At 45.3% G+C, this 21283-nt stretch overlaps 1 protein-coding gene across 2 annotated transcripts in view; it reads right to left on the reverse strand.

The window, feature by feature from the left end:
- Positions 1–1516: 1516 nt before the first annotated feature.
- SGSM1 (small G protein signaling modulator 1) overlaps positions 1517–21283 on the reverse strand; it is an 84088-nt gene continuing 64321 nt past the window's right edge. For both annotated transcript variants that reach the window (XM_023646953.2, XM_023646950.2), the window contains 7 exons: positions 19345–19935; positions 15787–15911; positions 13537–13619; positions 9037–9146; positions 7582–7678; positions 6316–6483; positions 1517–3530 (listed from right to left, as the gene is read on the reverse strand). In XM_023646953.2, the coding sequence (XP_023502721.1) occupies positions 3442–3530; positions 6316–6483; positions 7582–7678; positions 9037–9146; positions 13537–13619; positions 15787–15911; positions 19345–19935 (1263 nt within the window). In that variant the 3' untranslated portion in view covers positions 1517–3441. The remainder of the gene's footprint in view (positions 3531–6315; positions 6484–7581; positions 7679–9036; positions 9147–13536; positions 13620–15786; positions 15912–19344; positions 19936–21283) is intronic.

Here is a 21283-nt window from a genome sequence, read left to right on the forward strand (position 1 = left end):
CCATTACTGTAAGTCAATAGTGCATAGAACCAGGCATTTGAGCACACATAACAGGCAAGCTGGCATTGCATACACAACAGGCCTGGCAGGGCCAGGTGGCTGCCCCCAATAGCAGCCCCCAGGAGGACAGCCACGTGTACCAAGCTATGGCTGGAGTTGGAGGAGAGACTGGTGGCTCCAAAGGACGGTCAGAACATCAGGACTCGTCTTTGCTCTCAGGAGCTTCCTCCAGGGAGGAGCCCCCCTTCCCACTGAGAGACGCCCCCCCCGTCTGGGTCAGCCAAAGTCAAACCCCCAAATGCCCACTGTCGTGTGGCTTCAGACTCACCTCTGCTGGAAATCATCCGAGAACGTGGTGACCGGACTCACCCAGGCCACCAAGGCCACCTGCAAACTCCTCCTCCACTTGCTGGCTTATTGGGAAGCTAACATTTTTGATATAAAACCTGAAGTTTTGATGGGTGCTCATTCGATTAAATCAAGCTTTGCTTCTGCAGCAGAAAACCGGAAGTTTCCCTCAGCCCGACGTCAGAGGCTGCAGGGGTTGGCGATCCACGACAGGTGCCCGTTGCCCAGTGACTATGATGCAGAACATGGCAGCCGTGAGTGGGAACCCTGGATGTTGAGGGACAGCCGGGGTCTATGGAAAGACTCAGGGTGAGAGGCGAGCCGTCCCACAGCGGGGATGCAGTGAGGTGTCAACCTAGAGATACACTCGCAGTCCAATGGCTGACCATCTGGGGACCCCGCCCGTGCATGGACCTTGGGGTTCATGGTAGACAGTTAGCAAAAATGGCTTCAATTATTTCTTGCCTGAATCCACATCGCTTTTCAATGTCACTTTTCAAAACCTCCCATCAAGCAGGGAGTCTCTTTCCCTATCCTTTGAATCTGAGCTCAGCCGTGTGACTTACTCTGACCAACCGAACAGGGCAGAAAGGACTTCATGTCAGTTCCCAGCCTGGGCCTCAAGAGGCCTTGCACACTGCTGCTTGCTTGCTTGGAAACTGCCATCGTGGCCCCGGAAACAAGCCTGAGCTAGCCCAGCATGGGCCAGTTTCCCTGAGTGCCCCAGCCAACAGTCAGCCAACTGTCAGAAGCTGAGTTGCCCAGCTGGTCATCAGCTGACCACGGACACACAAAGGAGTCTGGATGAGACCAGAAGAACCTCCCAGCTGAACTAAGCCCATACGGCTGATCCAGAGAGTCTCAAGCTAAATAAATGGATTAAGTGACTACAGAGCAGCTAAATAAGTGGCTGTTTGAAGCCACTAAGTTTTGTGGTGGTTTGTTACGCAGCATTATGCGTGGTAACAGCTAACTGAAAAAAGGAATGAGAAGTGGTTCTCCTGTCTTGAGCTTTCTAGGGAAAGACCAGGCAGCCATCACAACAATCGTCCCCATCCGGGGGAGGGTCAGTGGGGTACAGTTGGGAGACACAGCCCTCAGAAGTGAACATTTCTTTCTTTCACATTAAAAAAAATCCCCCCAACACAGAAACAAAAAATAACCCAGATTCACACATTTCTCTGTTGATATATTTTTTTCTCTCTATATAGACACAACTCTTTAGTAAACAATCACGAGATATGTTGGCAACACCGAGAAAAAGAGGGCACCCCACAGACAGAACAACGCCTACGCATTCGATTCCGGGACACAAGGACGCACACAACGGACGGAGACCCGACTGAGCACAGGAAGCCAAATAAATACGAGTTATTCCAAATCACACCCACGGACGCTCTCTGGAACACCACGGGAGAAGGCGCAGAAGGAATCTTGTGCTGTACTTTGTGACTAGTCTGTCGAAAAAATAAATAAGAACCGGAAGGTCTAGGACCTGGGTCTTGCTAAAATAATGTCCCCGGCATGAACAGCTGAGTGGCAAGAGAGACTCTTCTCAGGAGGGTCTTTTGCACAATTTTCCCGTCTTGGGAAGCTGGGGGACCAGGGCGAGGGGATGCGCTCTCATGGAGCGCTCTTCCCAAGCAGGGGCCACCTTGGCTTCGTCCATCCCGCCCAAGAGGCCCCGCTCGGTGGAAGCTGGGTGGTCACATGCGGCAGAAAGTGCTGAGACTGAGGGAAGAGCTTTGCAAGGACACGGGGCGGGCATTTCTCCCTGTCCCGAGCAGGAGCAGGGGGCTGACACACCCCCCTCTGCAGACTCAGGGTCTGTCTGAGGATTGGGGACCCTTTTTGTGAAGACACGGAGGGGACCATTTCCGGACCTAGCCGTGACCCTGGTGCCAGTTCACCAGCAGATGTTTCTCGAGGAAAACCCACACCACCCTCGCCCCTGGCTGACCTCTATCTTCCTTTTCCTCCTTTGTCCTGAGTAAGCATGGGCACTTAGGGAAAGCCAGCCTCCCTGACCAAGTGGCTGTCACCAACACACACGTTCCAAGCTCCTGAAGCACCAGCCCCAACGTGCGGAAGGAGAGGCGAGGTCTTCCCTAGGAAGGGAGGAGGGGGATGTGGACTCTGCCCTGCCCCAGGGGCTCTGGGCAGGACCCAGAAGAGAGGATCTCACGCTTAGAGACATTTCTCAAGTTCCATCACCCTTGCAAGGAGACAGCTTTCTTGAAAAGAAGAAAAGAAGTTTCTCCTATGGTCAGGTGGAGGAGGAAAAAAATGAGAGAATACAACAGACAGAATCCTGGACCCTAAGAGAGAGGTGTGCGGGCCTCTGTGCCTTCTCTATGGGAGGAAGGCTCAGGACACAGGCGGCTTAGGTATAAAGAAAGTGCAGCAAGAGAGATGTTTGAAGCCCCTCTCGGAGCCAGCGGTTCTCAAACAGGGACGTTTGGCAATGTTGGGAGACATTCTGGGTTGTCAAAACTAGGGTGGGGGGATGTGCTGGCATCTAGTGGGTGGAGGCCAGGGCTGCTGCTCGACATCTTGTGATGCACAGGACAGCCCCGCTCAAAAGAGTTACCTGACCCAAGTGTCAGTAGTGCTGAGGTGCAGAAACCCTGCTCCAAGCCAATCTTCCAGCCATGTTCTGGAACATCTCCGAAGGCCCCTTTCAGAGTACAGAGGTAGCCCCACAGACCTCTCCCACACCGATTTCCAGGACAATCCCCGCCCCAAGTCTCATGTGACAGGACCGTTTGGAGGGATGAGGAGAAGGGAGAGGAGACCACTCTGGAGACCACGAACGAAGATGTTCCCTTTGTCCACCAACAACCCCCACCTCCCGCAGGGGAGGCATCCAGACTCGGGCGATCTTTGGTCAAACAGGAAAACGTAAGGCTGAACCGAAGGGGCAACCCCTCGACCTCCACCTGTCCAGCGGCCAAAGTCAGGGCAGCTTCTTTCTGCACAGAAGTCCACGCTCAGGAACAAACGCCAGGACCTCGCTCCTGGGGTGGCCGGGAGGGAAAGTGGGCAGGATGGGCGGGTGGTGGCCCCGCTGACACCGCCTGGGCGAGGGGGCCCTCACTTGTTCTCAATCAGAGTCTGCACCTTGTACACGAGGTCCCGGGCCAGCTTCAGGATCTGCTTGGTGTTGTGTCGCTCGGCCATTTCTGAAAGAGCAGAAGGCGACAGCTCATGAGTCTCCTTCTGTGTCCCACCTTGGGACATCCCCATCGGCATCGTCTGGCATCATCCCCAGGACGGCTCTGGAAGCAGAGACCTTGGGAGAGGCCTGCACCTCTGGGCCTAACTTTCCTCATCTGTAAAATGGGAACCATAACAGTACCTACTTCACAAGGCAACTGTGAGATCAAGCAAAATATTAGGTCTTCCCTCCCTTTCCTGCAAACACAATGACTGGGAACCTTTTCAGAAAGCAATGCCAGGGGCCGGCCTGGTGGCGCAGCGGTTAAGTATGCACGTTCCGCTTCAGCGGCCCGGGATTCGCTGGTTCGGATCCTGGGTGTAGACATGGCACTGCTTGGCAAGTGATGCTGTGGCAGGCGTCCCACATAGAAAGTGGAGGAAGACGGGCACGGATGTTAGCTCAGGGCCAGTCTTCCTCAGCAAGAAGAGGAGGATTGGCAGCAGATGTTACCTCAGGGCTAATCTTCCCCCAAAAAAAGAAAGAAAAAGAAAGCAATGCCAGGCACATAGTAGATGCTTAATAGGATGAAAAGAAGGAAGCAACAGGAGAGGGGAAGAGAGGGGAAAAAGCAAAAATAATAATTTTATCAAGAGCCACACAAAGTAATTAGATCTTCAAAGCCAAATAATCCTAAACCCAGACATTTATCATAAAGACATCATTTAGTAGGGAAAGAAGGCACTAAGACCATGGTTCCCAAACTGGGTGCAAGGTACCCCAGAATGCCACTGGGAGCTCACAGAAATTTTGAGGGAAACACGATAATACTCCACATCTGCTGAGCACCACATAAATTGCCAGCATGAGCAAGCTCGCAAAGGGCACTAATTCCTGTCAGTGACTTTATGTCTTTGCAAAGCTAGGTTTTCAGCAAGTGGATGCTGTGACCAAAAGCAAGTACCACGTGAAAATCACCGTGGAACAGGAAATGAAGGTGGTGGTGTCCAAACTGATCCAAGGTTTGAGAAGCTGTGCACTGTTCAACAGTGCACACTTCCCATTAGTAATCGTACTTATTTAAAAATGAAATAAAAATACTATTTTCTTTTGACTTATGTGTTTTAGTTTTTCAAATGGCTACTGTGGAAATTAATAAAAGAAAACAATTAAATTGGAGTTGGAAGGCCTATAGGGGGAGCTCTCACACCCTATCACATGTTGTCAGTTATACCAAATAGGAAGAGACCTTCCCTCCCATCTCGGACAAAAAGTAAAACTACTTTGCTAGGAAGGAAGATTTCTCTCCCCACCTGGAAACAGCCCAGCCAATGAGAAATGCTGCGGCTCAGCCAATGAGAAAGGCCACAGCTCAGCCAATGAGAAATGCCGCAGCTCAGCCAATGAGAAACGCCACTGCTCAGCCAATGAGAAACGCCACAGCTCAGCCAATGAGAAACGCCACAGCTCAGCCAATGAGAAATGCTGCAGCTCAGCCAATGAGAAAGGTCACAGCCCAGCCAATGAGAAGCGTTGCCGCCCTGAACTGCTACTTTCCCCCAATGGATTTTCCTCTGGAACAGCCCCTCCCACTCCCCCTTTTTCCTATAAAAGCAGCTCCCCTGCTTTGTTTTCCGGATTTGCCTATGGCGTGCCACAGCTTGCACATCCCAAATTGCAATTCTTTTGGCTATTCTCGAATAAATTGGTTTTGAGATAAAATAGCCGGCAAATTTGCTATTTAACTCAATTGTTAGGATACAAATACTTATTAAGTGGTTGGACCTAGCTACTTACTGAATGGACCTTTTGGCCTGGGATGCCATGAAAATTTTACAGACACCTGGGGTGCCATGAACTGAAACAGTTTGAGAACCTCTACACTTAGATGCCCACTGATAGGGGATGGTTCAGGAAGTTAGGGATAGACACTTGAGGCATGTTCTGTAGTCTTAAAAAATGATTATATGGAAGACAATTTTTAAAATATAAGGTTGGAAAAAAACTCTAAATACAGCTGGATGCTATGATGATAACAACATAAAAATATACACGAATGTGGAAAAGATTGGATGGAAAAAATTATTTTTAATTTAAAATAGGGTGAGGTCACAGGTGGCTTTTTTCTTCTTTTGCTTTTCCCCAAAACCTTCTTTAGTTTTTAAAACTTTTTAAATAGCAATAACAGTAGCAATAGTTTCCAGCTATGGGATCCTTCAAATGGGCCGGGTACCACGTGATGGGTTTGGTTCATGTTATCTCATTTAACCCTCCCAACATCTCTGTGAGGGTGCTGTTGTTAGCAACATTTAATCCCCAAGGAATCTGAAGCCCAGAGACGTGAAGTCACTTGCCCAAGATCACACAGCTTCTGAGTGGCAGAAGTGGGATCAGAATCCACATCTGTCTGATTTTAAAGGCTGTGCCTTTTTCATGCCACTTCAACTGCCTTCCTGTGTCTGCTTTTCCTATGCACATCAACCCTTGGAAGCAGACACCGTTACCCCATTTCACAGATGAGGATGGTGTTTAGAGAGAGGGGAAGTGACTTGTCTGTGGGCACAGCTGCTTAGTGGCAGAGCCAGGGTCTGACCCTGAGCTTGATTTCAACACCCAGGCTCCTCCTGCCAGATCCCTGAGAAAAACACATCCTCAGCATTACAAGATGTCAATACATCCATTTGGAAATAGCCACAAGAAGTGTGCAGAAACCCCTGCATCCCCCTCGCTGTGCATCAATCTCAGAGACTCTCTATTCCTCCCTTGGCCCCAGGAAGGACCCCTGAGATGAGATCCTGGTATGTGGGTACCATTGAAGAACTTGATGATGTCTGTGAAATCCATGTTGTTCTCCAAGATGATGTCTCGGTAGACCTCCACCAGAGCCAGCGCGATGAACAAGACATAGTGGGCGGACGAGACGTGTTTGGCGGCCCAGATGGTCTCCCAGACGGAGAAGACGTCATCATAGATGAGTTCTGCCGAGACACCAACACACAAGCATAGGGAGGGTCAGCCACAGAGATAGCAGTGCCGCCCTCCCTCTGGGAAAACCCCAGGCCAGCTGTGCGCTGAGCTTCTGTCCGGGTGCAGTGGACAGAGCTCAGGCCAGGGGGCAGGAGACCTGGACTCTCCCCCTCCACCATCAGACCTCAGCCTTCCCATCTGTAGAATAAGATACGCAAACCAGGTGGCTTGTAAGTTTCCAGCTCTGACACTCTGCAAAAGTGGAGGAACTGAGTGTATGCAGGCTTGGTTTACACTGCCCTGCCCCCGCCCTGCTTCTTAACCAATGTCCCCCTCTATTCCTGCACCTCCATCTCCTTTAGCACCCGGGGGGTGTTTCCCTTGCCCCCTGCACACAGCAGAGCTGGTTGCTCCCTCTGGATCTAGTAAAGAGATAGAATGGAGCAATGGTCAAGGACAAGGCTTCCTACATCCAATAAACTCAGTCTGAATCCAGGTCCATCACTTGCTAGCAAGGTGACCCTGGGCTAGTTACTTCCCCTCCATAAGCCTCTCCCTTTCCTCATCTGTAAGTAGGGTAATGCCGATAGTAGTAAAGGACTAAAGGGACAGTACATAGAAATAGCTCAGCACAGTGCCTGGTACTTAACAAACACTTCCATACGTGTTAGATATTCTTATAATTAGCGTCTCCTCAAATTTGCACAATAGCAATGTCATGTGTTACACATCATTTCTAAGTGACATGTGAAACATGCTCCATGGGCTTCTCAGTTCTTGGTCTCTGATAAGCAGCCTAAGAGAATGGAAGGGAACTGGGCTTAGGACATAAAGGGGGCTGGGATCCTGGCTCTCCTATTCCTAGCTCTGAATTTCATTCTTCTCAGCCTTAGTTTTCTCATCCGTAAAATGGGGATTGTAACAATACCTACTGTGTAGTGTTGTTGCAAGATAACGGAGGTGAACTGATACTGAGAATTCAATAATGGGCGCCATCCTCTTCTGCCGGCTTTGCTCCAACACCCCCCAGCCTCACCTGCAGGGTATCTTTTCCCCTGAGCTTCAGCTGCAAAGAGTCTGGGAACAAGGCCCCAGTTGGAAGTCTGTACCTCGCTTGAAATCCAGCAGGAACCAGCGGTAGCAGAAGTAGAAGTGAGTGTAGTCCCCATTCTGATGCATCAGCTCAAAGAGCTCCGAGTCCAGGATCTGTCAAGGGGAGGAGAGGCAGGCGTCAGCTTCCTGGGCAAGGCCAGACCAGAGGGGACAGCTGAATAAGGGACAGGGCATGCCCATACCAGACACCGTATGCATAGCCCTTAACAAGCAGGTGGAGTTAAAAAATGGGCAAGGGATTTGAAGTGGAAATCAACCCAGCTCAACCCAACCCAGTCTTTTCTCCAAAGAAGATATGCAAATGGCCAATAAGCACAGGAGGGAGGCTCAGTGTCACTAATCATTAGGGTAGTGCAAATCAAAACCATAGTGAGAGACCACTTCACACCCACTAGGATGGCTATTATAAAAACGATCGACAACAGAAGTGTTGGCAAGGATGTAAAAAATTGGAATCCTCATAGGTTGTTGGTGGGAATGTAAAATGGTGCAGGTGCAATTCCACTCCTAGGATATCCCTAAAAAGAAACGAGAACATGTCCACATAAAAACTTGTACATAAATGTGCACAGCAGCACGATTTATAATCGCCAAAAAGTAGAAAGAATCCAAAAGTCCATCATCAGCCATGGATGAATGGATAACCAAAATGTGGTACATCCATGCGATGGAAAATTATTCAGCCATAAAAAGGAGCAAAATAGTGATACAGCTACAACACGGATGAACACTGAAAACATGCTAAATGAAAGAAGTCAGACACAAAATGCCACATATTGTATGATTTCATTTATACGAAATGTCCAGAATAGGCAAATCTATAGAGACAGAAAGTAGATTAGTGGTTGCCAGTGGCTGGGGAGAGGGAGTGACGTCAATGGGAATGGAGTTTCTTTTCGGGGTGATGAAAATGTTCCAAAATCAGATAGCTATGATGGTTTCACAACTCTGAATATTCTGAAGACCACTGAATTGTACATTTTAAAAGGGTGAACTTTACAGTATGTGAATTATATCTCACAAAGGTGTGTGCCTGAGGAATAAATGCAAACATTACTTTGAGGCAAAGGACCAATACAATCAAACATCCTTTTAAGGGTGAGGGCCAGGTCTTGTTCATTGTTCTAGTCACAGTGCCTGGACCAAATAAATGCTCAGGGAGAATGGATCTAGTGCAGATGATTTGAGTTGTTGAGTTAAGTTTGAGCTGAATTGAGTTTTTAACTTCAATTCAGCATTTGGGCTGAATTGAGTTTTTACTTCAATTCAGAGATCGAGTTGAATTGAGTTTTTGAGCTCAACTTAGCAGGGCTGAGTTGAGTTGAACAGAATTGAGTTAAGTAGGATTGAGTTACTGAGTTGTGTTAAACTAGGTTTGGCTATGACATTGACTTGAGGTCCGTTGGGCTGAGTTGGATTAAGTTATGTTATTGAATAGGACTGCGTCATACCTGGATGAGTGACCTCATGTTGGCAAAGTGTGTGTCCATGGCGCCTCCATGGGGGAAGTTCTGGTTCATCCTCTTCATGAGCTCTGTGAAGCAGCTGAAGGCGAGGGCCTCTGGGGAAAGAGCACAGAAGCAGTCAACTCTGCCATTGCCCAAGGAACCTGAGGTCCCAAGGTGATGGGCTAAGGCCCCGAGCTCAGGCCATAGCCAAAGGAGAAACATAAGGACAATAAGGCACCAGTGTATTCCACTTCAAGGAATGCTCTCCAGTCAAATTAATCACATATTTCCCACCTTGGAGGGGCTGAAATATCCGTTCTTATAGAAAATGATGGTGACAGCAGATGCTCTTTTTTAAAGATCACTACTTGCTATAATAAAAAGTTGACAATGTTTTGTTGGCCCTCAATTTTTTTTTCTTTTTGAAATTCTACTGGTTCATGAAACTCTCAGGTCTGGGAACCACTGTATTAAAACAGCGCTTGTCAACACTGGAAGGGCGCTTACAGGATTATGCAAAGAAAGGGCCAAACAGCTGTGGGAAATGCTGCTTAGAAAGTCTCTACATATGTTAAGAAAATAAAGGCAATAAAGAAACCTGCTTCATATTGTTTAACCAAGTGTCTATGTGAAAATGGTACTTTTTTTTTCTCTTAATACTTGGTAACTTTGGGGAATGCTACACAAGACTGGAAGGTTTCCCAAGGCACAGTAGGATCTCACTCTTTTTTTTTTTTCCTGAGATTTTTGTGTTTTTATAACAATTCAGATTTACAGAAAAATTGGGAAGAAGAGTAGAGAGAGTTTCCGCATACCCCACACCCAGTGTGCCCTCTCACTAACATCCTCCATTAGTATGGTTCAGTTATTTTAATTAATGACCCACTGATGATACATTATTAACTAAAGTCCATACTTTTTATCTAATGTCTCCCCTCTTTTTTTTGAGGAAGATTAGCTCCGAGCTAACATCTGCTGCCAATCCTCCTTTTTGCTGAGGAAGATTGGCCCTGAGCTAACATTTGTGCCCATCTTCCTCTACTTTACATGTGGGACGCCTGCCACAGCATGGCTTGCCAAGCGGTGCCATTTCCGTACCCGGGATCCGAACCAGCAAACCCTGGGCTGCCGAAGAGGAACATGCGAACTTAACCGCTGCGCCGCCAGGCCGGCCCCTAATGTCCCCTTTCTGTTCCAAGAACCGACCCAGGATAACACATTGCACACACTTGTCATGTCTCCTTAGGCTCCTCTTGGCTATGGCGGTTTCTCAGACTTCCTTTGTTTTTGACGACTGTGACAGTTTTGGAGAGTCCTCATCAGGTGTCTACAGGATGCCTCGCTGTTGGAACCTGTCTGATGTTTTTCTCATGATAAGACTGGGATTGTGGGTTACTGAGAGAAAGACCACATGGGTAACGTGCCATTCTGATCACATCGGATCAAGAGCAGACACCACCACCATGACTGACGGTTGTTGATGTTGACCCTGGTCACCTGGCCGAGGCTGTGTTCATGAGGTTTCTCCACTGTATACTTTCTCTCTCCTCCCACCCCCTTCTATTCGGAACTTTTGGGAAGGAAGTCATTATGCACAGTTGGGTCCAAAGAGTAGGGAGTCATGCTCTTCATTTTTTAACAGGCTTATTGAGATTCACAAAGAATAAAATTCATCCTTTTAAATGTACAATTCAGTGATTTTAGTGTATTCACAGTTGTGCAACAATCATTGTCTTATTTCAGAACATTCTCATCACCCCCAAAAGAAACCCCCATATATATCGGCAGTCATTACCCATTTCCCTCCCCCCACCCAGGCCCTGTCAACCACTAGTCTACTTTCTGTCTCTATAGAGTTACCTATTCTGGACATTTCATTTAAATGGAAGGATATAATATGTGGTCTTTTGTGTCTGGCTTCCTTCACTTAGCATCGTGTTTTCAAGGTTCATCCACACTGTAGCCATATCAGATCATTCTTTTTTGCAAAATAATATTCCATTGTATGGATCTACCCCATTTTTTTATGCATTCACCTGTTGATGGACATTGGGTTGTTTCCACTTTTTGTCTATTATGAATAATGCTGTTAAGAACAGTCGTGTACGAGCATGTGTATTCATATATGTTTTCATTTCTCTTGGGAATATACCTATGAATGGAATTGCTGTGTCCTATGGTGACCGCATGTTCAACATTACAAGGAACTGCCAAACCGTGCTGCAAAGTGGCCGAACCATTTTACAATCCCACTAGCAATGTATGAGGGCTCCAATTTCTCCACATCCTCACTAACACTTGTTATTTTCTGATGTTTTGATTCTAGCCATCTTAGTGGATGTGAAGTGGGATCTCACTGTGGTTTGGATTTGCATTTCCCTAATGACTAAAGATGTTGAGCATCTTTTAATGTGCTTATTGGCCACCTGTATATCTTCTGTTGTATTGAGAAGTGTCTAGTCAAACCCTTTGCCCATTTTTAATTGGGTCATTTATCTTTTCATTGTTGAGTTGTGGGAGTTCTTTATATATTTTGGATACAAGTCCCTTATTATATATGTGATTTGCAAATATCTTCTTCCATTCTTTGGACTTTCCTTATTTTCTTGTTGGTGTCTTTTGAAGCACGAAAGGTTTTAATTTTGATGAAGCCTGATTTACCTATTTTTCATTTTGTCAATTTATGCTTTTAATGTCACATCTAAGAAACCATTGCCTAACCCAAGGTTACAAAGATATGCCTACTTTTTTTCTAATAATTTTATAGTTTTGGCTCTTACATTTAGGTCTATGACCCATTTTGAGTTAATATTTTTGTATATAGGATGAAGTAGGAGCCCAACTTTGATCTTTTATATGTGGATATCTGGTTGTTTCAGTATCATATGTTGAAAAGACTATTCTTTCCTGAGTTGAAATGTCTTGGCACGTTGTCTAAGTCAATTGACCACAAATGTAAGGGCTTATTTCTGGACTCTCAATTCTATTCCATTGATCTCCATGTCTATCCTTATGGAAGTACCACGTCTTGATTAGTGTAACTCTGTAGTAGGTTTTGAAATTGGGAAGAGTGTGTCCTTTAAACATTTCCGCTTTTTCAAAATTGATTTGGCTATTCTTGGTCCCTTGAATTTTGGTAGAAATTTTAGGGTCAGCATGTCCACTTCTGAAAAAAAATAAAAGGCAGCTGGGATTCTGATAGGTATGGCATGGAATCTATGGCAATTTGGAGAGCATTGCTCTCTTAACAACACCAGGTCCTCTGATCCATGAACATGAGAGCTTTCCATTTACTTAGATCTTTAATTTCTTTCAATGATGTTTCATAGCTTTTGGAGTACAAGTCTTGCACTTCTTGAGTTAAATTTGTTCATAAGTATATTCTTCTTTTAGATGCTACTGTCAATAGAATTGCTCTCCTAATTTCATTTTTGGATCGTTCATTGCAATTGTGTAGAAATACAATGACTTTTGTACATAGATCTTGTACCCTGCAACTTTGCTGAACTTGTTTATTAGTTCTAATATATTGTTTTGATTCCTTAGGATTTCCTATAGGCAAGATAGCATCATCTGCAAATAGGGGTGGTTTTACTTCCCTTCCAATCGGGATGTCTTCTATTTCTTTTTCTTCCCTAAGTTCCCTGGCTAGAACCTTGTCTTATTTCTGGACTTAGGGGGAAAGCATTCAGTCTTTCACCATTGAGTATGAACTAGCTGTAGGTTTTTCATAGCTGCCTTTTATCATGTGGAGGAAGTTTCCTTCTATTCCTAGTTTGTTGAGTGTTTTTATCATGAAAGGGTGTTGAATTTTGTCAAATGCCATTTCTTTGTCAACTGAGATGATCACGTGGTTTCTGGCCTTTATTCTATTAATGTGATGAATTACATTGGCTGATTTTCATACATTGAGCCAGCCTTGCATTCCTGGGATAAATCCCATTTGGTCATGGTATATAATCCCTTTTATATGTTGCTGGATTCAGTTTGCTAGTATTTTGTTGAGGATTTTTACCTTTATATTCATAAAGGATGCTGGTCTATGGTTTTCTTTTCATATGATGTCTTTGTCTCGTATTGCTATCACGCTACCAACGGGTCTTCACATAATGACTGGCCTCATAGAATGAGTTGGGAAGTGTTCCCTCTTGTTCTCTTTGTGGAAGAGTTTGTGAAGAATTGGTGTTAATTCTTCTTTATGTGTTTGGGAGAATTCACCAGTGAAGCCATGTGGGTCTGAGTTTTTCTTTGTTCTCATTCATGTTTGTATAATCAGTGGCTAGCAAATGCCTGGATGGGTGGTGGACACCTGGACATAGATGTTGGTCAACATGGAACCAGAAGACTTTTTATTTCACTATGACCTTGATGTGTTCACAGACAGGTCTTCTGAGCACCTGCACTGACCCATTCTGTGGAATCACAAAGTAAGGTTAATTCCCCCTCCTCTGCAGTAAGAAGGAGACTGCACCCCCAGCCCTGGGGTGGGGAGGACACACTCACCATCATCCAAAATGACCAGCAGTGGAGCCAGGAGGTCACACATTCCCTGGACATAGCCAATCTCAATGTGCTGCCAGATGTAGCTAAGAGAGAGACACAAAGGGTCCAGTGATGGCACCCACAACCTGTCTCTCCAACCCACTCCTCCTTTCCCTCCACCCTGGTTTGCTCCTCCATGCCTCCCCTGGGCCACTCCCTCAACCTCCTGCCTGCATCCTCCTCCCCAGTCTCACTCTTCAAACATCCTGTGCTCAGCCACCGGATGACCTTCCTCAAGTCCAGCTCAAGGAGGCCACTGCATGTTCAAAAACCTTCACAGGCTCCCTACTGTGTGACGGGACAATGTTCAAACTCCTTAACGGGGGTTAAAAGGCATTCACAGCCTCCTCCCAATCCGTCTCCACAGCCCCACCCGTCACTTCCCAGTACTTCGTCCTCTCCAGCACACTGAAGTATTTACCTTTGCACAAATAAAGCAACACGCACACCCTGTGCTTTTGTCCTAGCAGGTCCCTCTTCTGGAATTCCCATCTGCCCCTTATTAATAGTAACCAATATTTACTGAACATTTACTCTATGCTCAGCCTCCTAGACATGCAATGTGTCATTTAATTCTCAAAATAATCATATGAAAAAGGCACTAGTATCATCCCATTTCACAGATGAGGAGACTGAGGCACAGAGAGCAATGTGATATGCATAAAGTCATATACCTAATAACAAATGGCAGAGGCAGGATTTGAACCCAGGCAGCCTCACCCCAGGGTGTGCACTCCTAAACTGTACGCCAAATGCTTTCTTCAGTGTCTCCTAATTTTGCCAAAGTCCATCTTGAAGGTCACCACCTCTGTGAAGCCTTCCAAGATTTCTCCTGATGCCATAACCAGGCAAAAGTCAGTCTATCCTTCCTTCTCCCCTAGCACTGTGTCATTTTAATGTACCACACTATATTAAAGTTAATTGAATTTGTATCTCCTAGATTGAATTTTAAGAGAGAGAGATTGCTTGGGACGCTGTGAGACGGAATAGCTAAGTGCTTCCTAAGGAGTAGGAGCTGGGCAACCTTTTCTGAGAGGTGCAGATGATAATTATTTTCAGCTTTGCAGGCCACATGTTCTCTGTCTCAACTACTGAACTCTGCAGAATCAATCGTGGATGATATGCAAACAAACGGACATGGCTGAGTTCTAATAAAACTTTATTTACAAAAACAGGTGCTGATCTGGATTTGGCCCATGGGCCGTACTAATAGTTTGGGAACTTGAGTTAGAGTGGCATGGAAGGAAGTCCAGGATGCATTGTTGAGTGTAAAAAGCAAGTTTTAGAAAAATAGTTCATAGTGTAATCCCACACAGGTAAAAATTTAAAAAAATATTAAAACCTGTGCATTCACATTATATTATGCCATATATATTATATATCTATTATGTTATTATATATATCTCATATATATGGCTTGGGAGGATATTCATTAAGTTGCTACCAGTAGTTACTTCTTCTGGGTGAGTGGCATTGATGACTGGATATGGAAGGAAAAGTTTCTCTTTATACCTTATGAATTTCTGATTTCCTTGGTTGATTTCGTTTTTTTTTTTTTCTTTAGGAAGATTGGCCCTGAGCTAACATCCGTGCCCATCTTCCACTACTTTACATGTAGGATGCCACCACAGCATGGCTTGATGAGTGGTGTAGAGGTCCATACTTGGGATTGGAACCTGTGAAGCCCAGGCCACTGAAGCGGAGTGTATGAACTTCACCACCATGCCACTGGCCTGGCCCTCTGATTTAGGTTTTTAATAAGCATGGGTTACTACCATATTTTAAGAAATAAAATATTTAGTATTTAAGAAAAAGTAGTAAGTGGCCCCAGATCTTGGCTTAAAGAAATAAGGCACAGATTCTAGAGCCCGAAAGGTGTGGGTATGATTCCCGCTCCCCTCTGAGCCTCCATTTCCTCACCTATGAAAGGGGGATGATACTTACTTCATAGGGTTGTTGTGAAGACTAAGTGGAATGATGTTAGCAAAGGGCTCAGGATAGTGCCCGGTATGCAGTAAGTGCCTAATAAATGCTCTCTACTATTACCGTTACTATGATTGTTATATTCTTATCAGGGTGGGCTGGAATAAGATTCAAAGTAGGCATGGTGTCAGCTGCAGAGGCTGTGGTTCCAGCTGGGCTCCCTGTAGCCCCCACCTCTGCCGTCCCCACCAATCCCCTCGTATCCATCCCCACCCCCGCCCCAGCCACCTGCACATGATGTTGCGCAGCTTCTCCAGGTTGGTGGGTGTGAAGTACCAGTAGTTGCGGTCGCATCTCTGCACGTCCTTCTCGATGCGGTGCAGGTTCACCGTGTACAGGTCCAGCAGCTCCGGCTGCGGGGCCCCAGAAGGGCAGGAAAGAACCGTTACACTCCAACTCCTCCCAGAGGCTGTGTTCCAGAAATTCTCTCTCCTCCTCCTAACCCTCTCCTGTCGTCACTGAAAAGAACATCCTCTACCTGAACCAGTTGGGTGTTTAATATTGTCGTCGTTGTTTTCTGAGAAAGCCTCTTTCACTTTATATGATGAAAATTCTTTTTATTTTTTCCTTTTATAGAATAAGACAACCCTATGAGGTGCAGAGAATTATTATCTTCATTTTACAGATGAAGAAACTAAGAGAGTTAAAACTGTAGCTGGAACGCACCCTTCTCTGCGGGAAACTGGACAAGAAGAATGGAAGGACTGAGCAGAAGTCCAATGCTGGCAACATGCTGGATGCCGTGACCCACCAAGCCTGATGAAATGGTTGTTTGATGGCACAAGAAAATAAGGAACATTTAAAGGCCAAAACTTAACCCAGAAAGGAAAAAAAAAACAAAAACCAAAGCTGTCTTCTGCCTTGAAGGAAGCTGCCAAATAGGGAAAATTTAAGCTTGGATTTCATGGTTTTGCTGCCCCCCTCCCAGGTAAGGAGTCTAATAAGAGACTTTCCTACATTAAGGCAGGACCCCAAAGAGCCACACGCCCAGTAAGGGAAGACTAGAAAAATGACTAACATCCTAGGCCTCTAGGACAACTTCCTGTCTTGAATATGGGTGCTGAATTAAGTGTAAAAGATATCTCTCTGGATAATTACCAGCCTCAAATCACATTTATAACTTATGCAAGTTGATAACCCAAATTCTTACTCCCTAGGTGGTCAGAGAAAGAGCAGAGAATTTATTTTAAAGTGATCTCAGGTTGGTTATGCTCCTGGGTACCAGGAAGAAGCAAAAGAAAATCTCTTTGAGGAAGCTGCCTTCCACTTAGGCCTCAAATAATGCAACAGATAAAGTTCCAAGAAATATGAGCTCATGTTCAAAAATCACAAAACACTCAGAGAAAGAAGGTACCATGAGGGGACAAACACCAGACAGCAGAATCAGATCCATGAGGGCTTCAGGTAATAGAATGATCAGGAATGGGATGTAAAATAAGTTATGTTCAATATTTTTAAAGAAATAAAAAAAGAGATTAAAAATAGAGTAGAGAGCAAGAGACCATAAAATAATCAAGGAATCATTTTATAACCAATTTGAAGAAAAGCCAAATAAAACTTTAAAAAAATCTATAGAGAACTTACTAGAGACCTGTCACAGAAAATTAGACACAACCAAAGAGAGAATTAGAGAATTGAAAAGAGATCTGAAGAAACTATCCAGAATCCGGTGCAGAGGGACAAAGAGATGACAAAATGAAAGAGAAGTAATGTATGTGGAGGATAGTGTGGAAAGATCTAACACACTTTTAATCAGAGCTACAGAAGGAGAGAAAAAATCAGGAAGTAGCAATATTTGAATAAAGAATTGATGATGCCTTGTAAGTTTTTCTTGACAGTCACACAGCACAATCAGACAACCTACAACTAGAATGTACAACTACGCACTGGGGGGCCTTGGGGAGGAGGAGGAGGAGGAGGAGGAGAAGGGGGAGGGGGAGGGGGGAGGGGGGAGGGGGAGGAGGAGGGGGGAGGGGGGAGGAGGAGGGGGGAGGGGGGAGAGGGGGAGGGGAGGAGGAGGAGAAGAAGAAGAAGAAGAACAAGAAGAAGAAAAGAATAGATGAGAATTTTTCAGAACTGACTAAATAGACCAATTTTCAGATGCATAAAGCCCAACAAACCATTAGCCTAAAAACAGAAAAAGGAACCCACACCTAGACACACAATGACGTATAATATCAGAAAGAGAATCTTTGAAGCAACCAAAGAGAAAAGCAGATGTCTTTAAAGTGATGATAATTAGATGTCTGACTTCTCGACAACAATGATGAAATTCAGAGGACAGTGGAATCATATCTTCAAAGTACTGAGAGAAAAAACTGCAATGTAGAGTTGCATGTCTTTCAAGAATGAGGGCAAAAAGAAGGTCCTTCCAGACAGACACAAAATAAGAGAGACCTTGGGAAAGGGAATTCCAGGGAATGTAGTTTATATGGAAAGACTGTTACCTCAGACTAGAACCTGAGAGGTAAGGAGGAATGACAAACAAAAAATGTGAAAGCTAGTGAGGTATGTGCGCCATGTAAGCAAGGGAGTAAACTAACAAACAGAGAGACCTGAGATACAGGAAGCAGGAGACAAGCAAAGAACCTGAAGATGATGATGGAGAACGATCTAGGGTGACAGCTAGCCACCAGGCACAGCGGACTGGGGAAGGCCAGATTCTCCTGGAGAGAATTCTTCAGACACGCAAAACGAATAGAAAACCCAATGTGTCTGAACGTTTCAGAAGAGGCTTGGAAAACCGGCCAAGAGTTTGCAGGGGGTGAATTCATGATATGTTTGTAGCAAACTAAGAAAAAGAAAACAGAGACAAGAAAATGAAAACACACCTAGGAGAATAATTGTTTTGCAGGAAAGAAAAAATGAAACAGCATACTCCATGGTGTATACGTTCTATTGTTATACTAATGTAAACACTGAATAGTCATTTAACGAACATCATTATAACTATGTTGGATGGATGAGGGTGGGGAAGCTTTCACTCGTGTGGTGGGAGCGTGGGGCTGGGGAAGGAAGAAGACTCAATCCTCTTCTGTGATAATGGGGAGTCCATAGACAATGTCTAAAACTGAAGAAAAATGTAAAAAGATCAAGAAGTAGCGATACAAGTATTTACAGACACGGGGTCAACACGAGACACTTGGGGCAGAATAAGTAACCACCGCTGCCTCTGGAGGGCTGAATGGGGATCTGTGGGGCAGATAACTTCTGGTTTTCGTATCCAGCCTTGTCTGAGTGTCTGAGTCTTCACACTGTGGGCATGTTTATCGTCAAGAGAAACAACAAGTTCTTGAAAAGAAAATGGATCCACAAAGCCAGGCTCAGAAAACGTCCCTTTTAGTTGACATCCTTTGAAGCCAAGGGAATTTTTGGGCAAGAAAGTAAACTTGAATATTTAAGATATTGGACCCGAGGGTAAATCAAGATGCTGCTCGTCAAGGCTGCTAGTGATGGAGCGCTGACTGTGTGCCAGGCACAGAAAACTTGACTCACTAATTCCGAAAACAAGGCAGGAAGGAAGGGATGAGAGTGACGGGGAAACTGAGGCTCAGAATGATAAAATGACACGCCTAAGCTGGGATTTGAAGCCAGGACTGTTTGACTGAAAAGTCTGCATTCTTTACGCATCATATTATCTTCTCTCTCAAATGCGTTTCCATAGTGCATTTTCCGTGATGGAGAAAATGCAATGAACCAGAGGCTGTTCTGGATAAGTGAGGTTTCTGGGACACTTCCACCCTCCCGCTCCTACAGAGAACAGTGGAGGAGAAGCCTGTGACTTACGGAGTAAGTGACGCCGCTGGAGGACACAGGGGACGCTTCGTTGTTGGCGGAAGTGGTAACGGCCAGAGAAGCCAGGGCGGGGAAGAAGCTCTCCATCTCCGGCTCCTCTGAGAGGGTGTCCTCACTGTCCACCTGGCTGTGCTTCTCCACCTTGCTGCCCCCCCAGCCCTCCATCAAGGCCCCCTCCTTTTCAGGCAGGGCCACGTCCATGCTGCCAGTGATGGACATGAACTCATCCATGCTCTCGTTGGCGAGGAGGTCGCTCTCCAGGCTGTCCTGCACGGCCAGCTCCTCCCGGTGGGCCTCGTCCCGGGAAGTAGTGGCCTCGCTGCTCTGCCCGTCATCCACGCTGCTGTCCCTGGGTCGAACCATAAGAGGGGCGTTTCGCTGGGCGTCCATGACACTGTCTTCCGTACTCAGGCTGGGCTCCGAGTGCTCCGAGAGGCCCGAGGAGAAGTTGTGGGAGGAAGGATGGCCGGAGTCTGGGGAACAGGTGCCATTCACCAGGTTCCCATTGGGGATCTTGGGCTGTTTCTCCTCCGGCCTGCCTTCTGCCTCCACCTGCTCCACTTCGTCCACAGACTCAAACACCTGAAGACAAGGTGCACAAAGACAGACAGACTAGGACATCCACTGTGGTGCTGTTTCCAGCAGCAACCTAAATATCCATCAATGAGGAATTGGTTCAAACATGGAACATGCACGCAGTGGAATACTATATACTCAGTAAAAAGAGTGAGGCAGATAAGGTAACACATATGCTCCCATTTGTGAAAAATAAAAAAGTGACCCATATGCATGGAAATGCATAGAATAATCCAGAAAGGACCTAACAAGCCTTGCAATGGACTCTGAGGAAGGGGTACTAGAGAATTAAAGTAGGGGAAGAATATCTTTCATCATACAAAATTACGTGCGCATAATTGTTCAGAGGGAAAAATTAGTTAACAACAAAAGGAACAGGCTAAAGAAAATCCATGTGGTTGACTATTATGGATCAACTTTCAAAAGTAGTCAGATGTATATGAAATATTATGGAAAAGCTTCCAGGACACACCTCAAAGATTTATTTGTGGTTCTTTGTGTCTTTAGGTCATATTCCATCAGGGACAGAATGAATAAGACCATATTCCAAGGTCACTTGAAATATTTCTTCTGTATGGTTACGCCACCAACTTAATTTACTGTTAGTTTCATGTGTTTCTGCTTTTTAACAAGATTTCTTTTTGATTAAATTGCTTTAAATTATGTAAAAAAAACTTCTCTACCTTAAGTCAAAACTAGAAAACAAAGTATATTCAGGGAAATGTAGCTTTTTCCCCTGCCCGTCCTGCCCCATAGGCAACCATTTCTCTTAGTTTCTGGCTTATCCTTCCATTGTTTTTAAAAACAGATGCAAATATATGCACATATTAATATTTCCTCTTTTTACACAAAAGGTGACATAGTATGCACATTTTTTGCCCTTTGCTTTTTTCTTTAATATTGAGTGAGACTGGGTTAACATTTCTTTTCACCAAATGAAAAGGAAAGTTCTTGAACAATACATACGATCGCGTTTATTCAAAAGATTTAAAAAGACTATCAAATGTTGTAATATATCGTCTACACACGGTCTACCTATTTCTGTGAATGTAAAGGCATACAGAAGGATCTGGAAGGATACACAGCTGTGTCAGGATAGCAGTGTTATTTCTGGTGAGGGCAAGCGGGGATTAGGGTGGTCAAGGACAAATTTAGCATTCTTGGCAATATTTTAATATTTTTACAGGGAGAACAGACTCATATATTACTTGTGTAACTAAAAAGTCCATTTTCAATGGCAGCAGAAAAAGCTAAAACAAATAGACCATCGGGGACCTGCAGAGGACAGACTTTCAACCCCATTCCTCCGGGTCCGAGGGAGGGGGAGGGGCGGGACGGGGCGGGGCCTCGGACG

Source organism: Equus caballus, chromosome 8 (genome assembly GCF_041296265.1).
Source record: "Equus caballus isolate H_3958 breed thoroughbred chromosome 8, TB-T2T, whole genome shotgun sequence".
In the NCBI taxonomy this organism is placed as follows: domain Eukaryota; kingdom Metazoa; phylum Chordata; class Mammalia; order Perissodactyla; family Equidae; genus Equus; species Equus caballus.